General features: G+C 38.8%; 1 protein-coding gene across 1 annotated transcript in view; it reads right to left on the minus strand.

The window, feature by feature from the left end:
* The window catches only part of LOC107593341 (histone-lysine N-methyltransferase, H3 lysine-79 specific-like), a 24185-nt gene extending 13243 nt beyond the window's left edge, over positions 1–10942 (minus strand). The window contains exons 1-10 of the mRNA XM_016283027.1: positions 10631–10942; positions 3840–3883; positions 3678–3752; positions 2792–2855; positions 2487–2715; positions 1483–1577; positions 1323–1385; positions 1188–1243; positions 967–1046; positions 504–572 (exon numbers count right to left, since the gene is read on the minus strand). Coding sequence (XP_016138513.1) covers positions 504–572; positions 967–1046; positions 1188–1243; positions 1323–1385; positions 1483–1577; positions 2487–2715; positions 2792–2855; positions 3678–3752; positions 3840–3883; positions 10631–10711 — 856 coding nt within the window. The 5' untranslated portion in view covers positions 10712–10942. The remainder of the gene's footprint in view (positions 1–503; positions 573–966; positions 1047–1187; positions 1244–1322; positions 1386–1482; positions 1578–2486; positions 2716–2791; positions 2856–3677; positions 3753–3839; positions 3884–10630) is intronic.
* Between the last annotated feature and the right edge of the window lie 830 nt (positions 10943–11772).

The raw sequence follows: 11772 nt of genomic DNA on the forward strand, positions 1-11772 counted from the left end.
AACTTTATATATATATATATATATATATATATATATATATTAGTATAGTATTTCAGTCTGGCGAGTAAACAAAAAAATATTCTAGCCGATGGCGATTCAATTGCCAAGGTGTCCGTTGAGGGTTGCGTTGAACAGAAAGCTGCTTGGTTTGGCTTCTATGTGAGTGTTGCTTCATACATTACTACACTATTGACACTGTAAAATTTTTGTCGCTAAATTTTTTGCGCATTAGTGAAATTTTGCACGAAAAAACATCAGTTGCATTAATACATATGACCAACTTTTCCACACTCACGATCGTGGAAATTCCTTTCAGAATGACTGGATTTAACCTGTGAAATTTCGCCAAACAACGTTAACTGTGACCGCATCTTAATGCTTACTTTTACCATGGTATTACCATGGTACTAAAGAAATACATCTTTAAAGTTAATGACAGTTATTGTAGTATTGTAGTCCCATCTTTTGTAAGAGAAACCTGATGTACAAAGTTTTATACTTACCACTCAAGTTTCGACTGTTTATTCTGAAGTTAAGAGGTGCAAAAGGTTTTGAGGATACAATTTTTCCACCTACAAGAGACGAAATTGAGTCAAAACACTCCCAAGTAACAAGAGGCGAAAACCTAAATGCATATCATCCCCTCAACATCTGCAGATCAATGCGAACCAAAAAACAAGCCTGACTGGTGTCAAAGGTCAAGAACGACATGTTGACACAGGTGCCTTTGAACTACACTGACACAGAGCCCCTTCTTTTTCAAATGTTAGCAGCCAAGTGCTATTTACTTGATGTTAGGGCTGCACAAAATGGTCAAATGCGAGTAATATTGTGATTTGAATTGATTAAAAACATTTTACAAAAATAGAATTACACTATCTCTCATGCTTTTCAATTTGACTGATCGACTGTGCAGCCCTACTTATTATTTAGTTATCTTTTTTTAAATCACATGACAACACGTACCTTCCTTCATGTTGGCGAATCGTTCCTTCAGCTGGTGGTCCACCTCAGGACCAAAGGCAAAGTTATTCACAAAAATAACACTGTAAAAGAGCACATCAGACTACAGACTTATACAAGACAAATAAGCAACACGCAAACGGTTGAAGAAATGATGACAAATCAAAAAATTTGAAAAATGTTAACTGGATATAAGCATCTAACTAGTCTGTATGTGATCATACCTTGTGTTGGCTATTCGTTCCCTCCATTCTTCTGAAAGGAAATCTCCCCTTTCCAGCTGCCGCACAAGACCAAACAACATCAGTATGTATAGACTTCATCCCTTCAGCCACAATAATGAAGTAATAACATCTTACCGTGTACTCGCCATGTTTTTTGCCATACCATTTCATCCATCTCTTAAACTCCTTGTCCATTGACTGTAAACACATTCAGACATAAATACTAGTGCAAAACATACACTTTGAGGCAGACTCAAGAAGTTGTGAGTGTATAATGTTGGCTTCCTGTTGGTACCTCTGCATAGGTTGCTGGAGTGTCTGCTTTCTCCACGCCGTAGTAGTGTTTACAATTGGTGGCTGCAGCGACTTGCAGGACTACTTGACCAACTCCTGCAAATCAAGCCAAGACGACACTGTATGTCACATAAAATGAGCTTTCAATCTTAAACTGGTAATCAAGATGTTTACATGGCGGTGAATTTTGAGTTGTGTTTTCTGATTCCCAGTTGCATTTTCCAATGCACTCTTCTATTTTTATTATCTTAAAGGTAGGCTTCCAAATTGCTGTGGTGTTTTATTGGAAATGCACTCTTAAACTGCAAGTAAAGATCCGTTCATATCAATTATGGTTAATTCATATCAATTATGAATTTTCTCGAGTTTTCCAAATAGCTGTGCATTTTTGATGAACTTTCAATCTTATATCGCTAATCAAGACTCATTTATACCAATCATGTTAGCGAATTTGCTGTTGCGTTTTCCAAATAGCTGTGCATTTTTTATGAACTTTCAATCTTAGGGTGTATTCACACCAGGAAAGTCCGCTAGTTCACTTGCTTTGTTCAGGACCAAATACAAAGTTTTTTTGTTTTTGTTTGGTGCTGTTCGCTTTCACACTGCCCTTTTTGCAAGTGAACCAGAAAAAAAATGCACGTGTGCTTAATCCATTCATTGGTTTATCCATTCAACCGTACCACAGTTCGTTTGGAAGCGGACCGAGACCACCTCTTCAGCTGGGTCTCGGTATGCTTGTTTGGCCCGCACCCGAGTGCGATTGCTGTATTCACACCTGCTCAAAAGATCCGCACCAAGAGGGGATACAAATTTGAGTTTGATTCAATCGAACCAAACAAGACAGGTGTGAATACACCCTGAAACTGCTAATCTTGCTTGTTTAAATCAATTATGGTAGTGAATTTGCAGTGTTTTTCAATTCACCGTTGAGTTTTCTGATTTGTAAATTTTATTTGCACTTCAGGATCACCATAGAATAGGTCTTCAATAACAGATGTTACAAACCACTGCCCAGATCCACGAAGGTATCGTCTTCCATCATCTCCATCTCATCAATGATCTGAGCTACCAGGTCGAAGGAGGTCTCTCCGTACACCTCGGGAGAGAACGGCTCGTAGTTGTTGAGTTTCTCTGGGTCGGTGACAGAGTGGTTGTAGACCTGCTGTAGGATGTGACGCAGCAGGCCGTTGGAAGGCCGCTTGTTGAGTTTCATGGGTTGGGTGGTCCCTTTCCACTGCAACACACAAACACAGAGTTTTACACGTTTGAAAAATAAAAATCTGTTTTTCGCAAAAAAAGACTTGACGTACCAGTTGGTGAATGCTGTCAATGGCTCTGTTGTACTTATCACATAGTCTCTGCATACTCTCAAAGCTGAAAAAAACCCCCCACAAAAATAAAAATTATCTATGAAATCTATTATCATCCCATAATAAACCATGACGCTGTGCTCAGACACAAGAAAAGCAAAAGAGTAGCAATATATTCCAGCTAATATATCCTGTTTGGACTGTATATAATAAAATCAATGTTTCATCACATTTTCATTAAATATTTAATATATTTAAAATGAAGTAGAAATAAGTTAAAAATATTTAATTGGTAATATTTTGTGAAGCTTTTGCCACTTCATATCAACTTTTACAAAATTACTAAAAGTATAAATAAATAAAAGATTCATGATAATTCTATTAAATAGTATATAATAAATAATTATAATTTAATTAGTAATATTCTGTGAAGCTTGTTATTTCATAATATCAACTTTCATATACCTAGCAATATTAGTACAACTAATAAATTGATGCATGATATTTCAGTTAAATATTCTAAATTAAAAATTAAGAGTGTAATTACAAGTATTTAATTTTGTAATATTTTGTGAAGCTTTTTTCATTTCATCTTTCACAAAACTTGTATTTAATTGTTTCATTAGCATGTACACATGCCATTTTTAATAATAATAATAATAATAATAATGATAATAAATTAATACTTTAAATAAAAACAATAACTATTAACAAATATTATTATTAATAATAAAACAATTTGTATAAATAAATGTAATATAATTAAATAAAATATTATTATTATTAAATTGTTATTATTACTTTTATTACTTCTTTTTAGGCGTCATTTTCCAATGATACCTAATCGACCCAATCTTATGAGACCAATTTGTGACAATTTCCTCACCTCTTGGTGTCGTAGTCGATAAGAACATAGTTCTCCATGGCCAGCTTAAGATCTGGGATCTCTTCACACACCCAGCTGGACAAAGAGAAGAGTCATGTTTTAATTATGCATACAAAACTTGAAGAGCAGACAAACATAACAGCAAAATCAAACCAAACTTACCGAATAGTTTCGATGATTTCATGTGCAGCATCATGATGTTTATCCTGTGGAGTTATAAGCAAAGTCCAAAATTTATGTTTTACTTACTCGCCAGACTACTCATTCAGCGTGTGGCATGTTGTTATCCATTTACAAGAAACAAGCTTCTACAACTACAACAGAATCTTGACATTTCCAGTTTGAGACGGGTCCCAGATCACAACTGTAGCACATTCCTGCACACGCAGCAGCCAGTGTGCCTTCAAGCAGGTGAACAAGTTCATTGGGCACACATGGCTGGATAAGTACATTATGTCACTATAAGCGGACACTGATCCTGTGTACTACAGTATATGAATGCACAGCATAATCTACAGCATTCTAGCACAAACGTTGTGCGTGCAAAAGAAAATGGGCCCTATTTACAAAACACAAGCAAAAAGAAGTGAGTCACAATAAAGAAATGAGAAAACAATAACAATTTATTCAGCAATTATTCTCCCCAAGTTACTTGGGGAAAAGAATTGCGGAATAAATTATGTTATTATTGTTTTCTTTGCGCACAAAAAGTATTCTCGTGGTTTCGTAAAATGACGGTTCAATCCCTGATGTCACATGGACTATTTTACCGATCTCCTTGATATGTTTCTGGACCTTGATCGTGGTAATATCCTTGCTGTCAATGGAGGGTCAGAGAGCTCTCGGATTCCATCAAAAACTATCTTCATTTGAGTTCCGAAGATGAACGAAGGTCTTACAGGTTTGTAATGACATGAGAGTGAGTAATTAATGACAGAATTTTCATTTTTGGGTGAACTATCCCTTTAAGCTCATGTATTTTATCTCATATTTATATATTATTTTATTTCAGCTTGTCAATTACCAAACTTGGTGTTAAACATTAACAAGGATTTTTTTCTTCTTAAATACATTTTATGTTTATTTCAGTTTTAGTAACATTTCAGTTAGAAGCAATGTCTCTCTTTTTTGTTTTTAAGATTTATTTTTGCTGTTTTATGCCTTTATTTAGATAGGACAGTAGGGAGGGAGGGGGGGAGAGAGAGAGAGAGAGAGAGAGAGAGAGAGAGAGGCAGGACTCAAACTTGGGACGCCCGAAGCACAAAGCCCCACGAGGCCATCAGCAGCAACATTTCTAATTTGTCTAATATTTACATATTTTTTCATTTCAACTATCAAAACTGTTGCTTTATACATAAAAAAAGCCCGAAAGCCATCACACATGACTGTGCTGCACTTAAAAATGTGTAACTCTGGCCCTTTTAGAGCTCTGAGGTCAAGAATAATCATCAAGGCTAATTAACCCCGGATTGCGTCTAACATGTGGATGTGACCCCGCCGAACTCGCTCCGGCCTGCCGCTGGAGCTCTGCTGCTGCCTGACCCAGTGACCCACTTTCCGTCAACAGAGTCCTGAGAAGCCCTCTGCCTGCCTGAGTGTGCCGCTGCTGGGCTCCTCTGCCTCGCTAAGCTCCTCCTAGCCATTTTCCCGCTCAGCTGCATGTACGGCGGGTCTCGTGCTCTTCTGCCCACCCCTGCAGCTCCGAGGCGGCGTCACAGGACTGGGAAATAATGCAGTCATAGTCCGAGGCCAAACAAGGGCACTTATTTAAAGCAGGGATGCGCCGTTATTTCAATATTGCGTTATATGCAAACGCTAAGACAGATGGCGGAGTGTGTACGTGCACAAGCAGACACTTCAGCGCATTGAGAGGAGGGGGGCAGCGCACGTGTACGGGGTGTTCCGGCGCACAGCAACACCAGCGCCACAGCTAAAAATATCCAGATGAAAGGAGGGGAGGATGACAGAGAGCAAAAAATAAAGCACGACAGCCCTCGGTCACGAGCAGTATTGACTCACGAGCACAAAAACAGGCTCTTCGTTCACCTCACGCACCCTTGATGTGACTCACGGAGGGAGGTGGAGAAAAAAATAAAAATAAAATCACGCCTCGTGAACACTCATCCTCACTGCACAACTGTTCGTTTTGGCTTTGTGTATTGACGGGTTTAACCGGGTCGTAACAGTCGAACTGTGAGGTGTGTGCGACTGTAATTACTCATACTCCGAATGAATCATTTTGTAGCCAAGTTTAAGGAATTGACGCTTTCATATGGAAGCAATTACAGGCCAGTTTCCAGATATGGGATGTAAATGTGGCCGGATACGTAGGTTATAGGAGCGTAGGTTAGACAGAAAACAGTGAAGCTCAGTGTTCGATAAAAACCCTCTCCTTCCTCCCACCCCAGGTGAGTGGGATGCTTTTGTTTGGAGCACAATGTGAAGCCGTGAGGCAAAATGGCACGCTAGTGGACAAGGAGCCGGCAACAGCGGGAGAGGAAAAATCACTCGGTTGAGTCTCTGAAAAACAAGATTCGAATGAATGGAGGGCTTTTGGTCCTTTGTAAAACACACCGTAACCTCGAATAGAAGTAAGAAATATTTTAAAGCAGGGAGAGGAAAACGCAGCACTTCAGTTTCTCACCTTTCCTCATTTTTTCCCCCACGTCTGGGGTGTTTAAAGGGTTAATTCGCCCAAGAATGAGGATTTTGTCATCATTTATTCACTTGTGTAATGTTTCTAACCTGTATGACTTTATTTGTTCTGAGCAGCACAAAAGGAGAGGTTTTGTAGAATGTGCACGCTGCTCTTTTCCATACAATGAATGTGAATGGAGACTAGGGTAAGGTATTCACAAGCTCTTGATTCAGTTTGGTACAGTTCAGCTAAAGTGTCCATTTTTATAACACAGAAGAAATTCTCTTTCTTCAAATGCTGTAAATTATATAGAGTAGATTCAGATCAACTTCTTGAACTGTTCATTAATTGAACCTTGGCTGTATGTTCTTGATTCACTAAAAATAAATATCAATTATTTTCTTTTATGTTTGAATTAGTAAAAAGAAACGGCTCGTATGATTAATTTGTTTCGGGAATCAGGCTACACTGGTCACTCTGTATATTTATGATTCACTAAAAAGAATCAGCTCAAAAGAGTCATTTGTTTAGGAATCAGGATACACTGGTTATTCTATATATTTATGATTCACTAAAAAGAATCAGCTCAAAATAGTCATTTGATTGGGAATCAGGATGTATACACTGATTGTGCTGTATATTTTTGATTCACTAAAAATAACTGACTCATAAGAGTCATCTCCATTCACTTTCATTGTACAGAAAAAAAGCAGCGTGAACATTCTGCCAAACATCTCTTTTTGTGATCCTCAAAAGAAAGCTAGTCATATGGGCTTGGAACAACATGAAGGTGACCAAATGAACTTATCCTGTAAGGGAAGTCTAAATCACCAGTGCATGTGGATAACCACCGCCCAGACTCCCTAATTAACAGAATCCACCCCTCCCTAAACAAAAATTAGCAAGGCACGTCTACAGCTCGCCAAACGCGGGTGCTCTGTAACTCTGTTTACCCAACAGCAGGTCAGAAATATGGCTCTCAGTAGGTGGGGCATCCATCCCTTATCAGCCAAAGTCAAAAACGGAAGTCATCTCAGGCCAAGCGAGACAGTAAAACGGCTGAGGTCACGACTACTACACTACTAGCTGAATGACAAACGAAAGAGACCGGAGTTTTCAGTGATGCAGCAGCTCTGAAAATAACCTACGCTTCTGAGAAACCCACATTCTCAGTTAGTGTAAAAGAGCATGAATCGTAGTATATTAAACATCGTGAGGGACAAATGAGACAGCCGTTTCTCTGGAAACCACAGGCTTTGATCTGCACCCCCCCATTTCCGTCTACGACCGAAACAGCGTTGGCAACTTTGGTGGCGTGAGAAATGTGAACTTTCGGATGACGTGAGGACTTTCCGAACAAATTCTCGTAATAAAATATTGAAATAAATAACCCCATCTTGTTTTTTCTTTAGTTACTCTGAACATGAAGACATTTCCTCATCTCTTAGGTCACCTCATCTCCTAAATATTACTCTAACTGCCTGCTATAACAGGGTAAATAGCAGTGCATATGTGTGTTTTATGTGGGGTTTCGTCCCACTGTCAACCGATTAATCACAGTGTGGAATCTGTGTGTTATGATTACTGTACATGTGCAATGACTGTATGATTTCAGAAACAACACAGACCGAGGAACAGTGTCTGACTCAGAATGGATGATACGACTCCAAACAAGCCTTTTTGACACCATTTAGGGCACAATAATCGTAGAAACTAGATGAATACATTTTCAAAAGAAAAAGTCAATGGAAAACAGCTTGTCGCCAAAATGCTAGGGCGTTTTGGGTGGTTGCCAGGGCATTGCTACAGTGTTTAAGAGCCCCCACCATCAAGTCTCCATGATATTCGCAACTCTACATTTACGAATCTGTGTTTCAATACTAATATACAATGTTTTCTCCCCCCAGTTTTATCTTCTACCAAACCACAAGCCTGATTATAAAAGTCCAAGTTTTTCACATGTACCGTAATTTCGCCATCAGCATAGTACGCAACTTTTGAGAAGTTGCTCACAAGGAAGCCAATGACCGGGGCTTGATGTACAGCTCCACCTCTCTGGACATAATGAGTGGAGCTTAAAGGTCCAATTACACTGTAGCCCTAAACATATCCCAATCACTAAACATAACTAGGTCAATCTACACCCATTAGGTCCACAGAGGCGGGGCTAGACTAGGTCAAGCTCCACCCATTCATCTCTGCAGTGAGCACTTAGCAATTTTTCGGGCTTCCTGTATTGATTTTTCTGCACTGATTAGCTATTCAACATGGTGGCAACACTGACATTGAATGTTCTTTCACTTTCAAAAAAGAAACCGAACAACAACAGACTCCCGCGCTTGTATGAGGGGTTCAGAAATTCACACAACTCTACTTTAAATGAGTACAAAGATAGGTCATGTCATAGGATGAAATGATGAACCTTTAAAGCGAACCTGTAAAAAAACAAGGTATACTTTGGCCTTTAGAAAAAGAAGGTGGTGTCATTCATAGAAAAAGAGGTGTCATTCTTGTTTTTAGTACAACAGTACAGGATAAATAATGCACTAAATATTTAATACTAAGAGTTGGGAGTACATTCAATGTGTAATAATCTTCAATAATAATGTATATGCTAGAAAGCAACTTTAAAAAGCCAATATTCAAGTCCAGCAGGCTTTACAACCCCCTAGTAACCACTAAAAAGTCAGTTATTGCCAAACTTCCTAGAGAATCCTGCATACTAGCTTGTTTTTCAAGAAATGTCAGCCATACAGGCTACATTATGACATTGTCCCTTTCAGGATGTATCCAAATGGTAACCAAAACACAGCACTATCCCAATGCAAGTGCTGCCAAACGAGCAAACCTGTTTTTAGACATCAGTGACAAACTTGACACTTCCAGAACAGTACACAATACTTCAAAAGATCCCAAATGTTATATGCGGTCCATCCTAGAAAGATACAACCGCGAAACAGTGTAAAGGAAACATCAAAACTGTGAAAAACGGTAAGATACCCATTACGGGACACAAATAAAAGATGTCAATAAAACACTAACAATATGGAGATACCGTCCTCTCGCCTAGTGCACTACTCGCCTTTTGTTTAACACCCTCCGTGTGATATTTAGCCGGCACGAAGCTTATTTCACCCTAATATATCCACTACAGTTCTGCACACACACTTACGACAGATATTTACAATTTGTAAGTTATCTAGAGTTTGACGACAGTTAGTGTTGGGTAAAAAGCGATAAAGTTAGCTAGCCCTGCTATCTGACTGTTAGCATTACGGCTAACGTGAATTTCAGCCTCCAGAAACATTTATTAAATGCAGAGTCATACAAACTATCGTTTCTGGCTGAATATGTGCATTAATGGACGTTTAAACAGTTTGTTCGTCAACAACCTTGCGTTTCTGAGGTAAATTGATAAGTGTTATACACACGCTCTCTGCTATAGCAGGTTTTGGTTTGCGGCGGTGTCTCAAACTCTCGTCAGCTGCCTACCTAGTAAGCGAAATATTTCGCTAGTGTTTATGTTAACTCAAGCGTATGATAAATACAAAATATTTTAATAAATGCCGTAAGACTTGTTTCGGTATTTGTATAAAGAATCGGTTGAGTGAATAATTTTATGACTTGCTTATAACATCCAAGAATAAACTCACTTGTAAACTAACTGCCATAATAAATATAACCTCCAAAAAGGGTCATTGACAAAGGAAAATAATTCAAATTCAAAAGATCTGAATCACAGCAAAGACCCATTTTCTTTTTATTTACGCGTTTAATCGCATTAGAACTGCTTAGCCAGTATAAACACGTTGCCTAGGCAGACAGCTTACGAGGATTTGAAACACAACCACTGTACGAGATGGCCAACTGGGTCAGCAGGCTACACACAGTGTGTATTTCCTGCGATTCAAATATTAACATTAGCTGAGGTGATAATCATTTTGTTTTAAAAAAAAAAAGATATCTGTTATGTCATTTCAAATGTTTAGTGGTCTTCCGAACACCTTTATGAACAGATACACGTTTAGGATATATTCAACATTTAGGATATATTCAACACTTTTAGGATTTACTGACACTCTCATGTCCCAATTTTAAGCGGTTCTTGGTTCTTATAACACCAATATTGAAACAAGCACATAAAAAAACAAACAAACAAAAAAAACATTCACACACTATGCACACCATGTACTCGTTCAGATAACGTTAACGTTACACGTTATTCTCTGCCTACATGACCCACTTCGCTTTATCGCAAGGGAATCCCGGTGTTTGTTTCGGTTTGTATTAAAACAATAATACTGATAGTACTTACATATACAGGTAAGGGCCACGGATAGCCTGCAGCTTCGGCTCCGACCGGCGACTTCAGCTTTAACTCCAGCTTTTCTCCCATTTTCCCCAAAACAGCTAATGGACGAGACACAAACTAGAGTAAGAGCATTTCCGTGAAAAAAACACCGGGTTTAACGCGACAGGATCTCACGTTGGATATCACAGGCTGCGGGTGATTTAACACCGTTGTGCCGAGCGATTTGGTCGGTCTGAATCCGATCTGCCCCGGTGATTTAGAGAAAATGATCGATTAAGCCGAGCGGCTGCTCCGTCTTGGCAGTACCGCCGCCATCTTGACCGGCTCACGATGAAAAAAAAATGCGCCCGAGCGTGTGTATATGTGTGCTGGTGGTGAGAGGCCCGATTCATTTATCCGAATCGGTTCTTTTGAACGAATCTTGTAAAAAAAAAAAACACACTCAAACGAGTCTTTTACGTCACCGAACGCTCACTGGCGTCCATTCGTCCTTTTTCACATTTGGCTCCCAAACTCTGGACTTTTGGTAGTACCTAGGATAGCAAAGTCCACTAAAGGAGGTAGAGCTTTTTCGCATTTGGCTCCCAAACTCTGGAATAGCCTTCCTGATAACGTTCGGGGTTCACACTCTCTCTGTTTAAATCGAGATTAAAGACACATCTCTTTGGCTAAGCATTCAAATAATGCATCTCATAATCTTGTACTGCAGTTATATCTGATCAAATGCACATTATTATTCTTTAGTTTGGGTTAAACAAATCAATTTTGCTTGGTTGGAACAGCAGCTACGCTAATTATGTCTCAATTTGTTTCTCTGTTTTTGCAAGGATTTACACAAGCTTCAGTCTGAGAAGAGACGATGCCAACCCCTCAGAGGACCTCAGATGATGCCAACCCTGAAACAACATACAGAACTACCACATTTTGCTATAAGTTTGATTGCATCATATAATAATTGCTGTTAATAGTGTTCATCGTCTGTTTTATTACGTCTTTGATTGAATTTTATTGAACATTTCTGCCATATGTAGTAGGCTACATCAATTTGACAGTCACCACTGATAAGCTACTACTAAATATATTGTAGAAACTTAATTTTCTGTGAAGCTGCTTTGCAACGATTTGTATCGTGAAAAACGCTATAC

This window comes from Sinocyclocheilus grahami, unplaced genomic scaffold (genome assembly GCF_001515645.1).
Source record: "Sinocyclocheilus grahami isolate Dianchi unplaced genomic scaffold, SAMN03320097.WGS_v1.1 scaffold169.1, whole genome shotgun sequence".
NCBI lineage: Eukaryota > Metazoa > Chordata > Actinopteri > Cypriniformes > Cyprinidae > Sinocyclocheilus > Sinocyclocheilus grahami.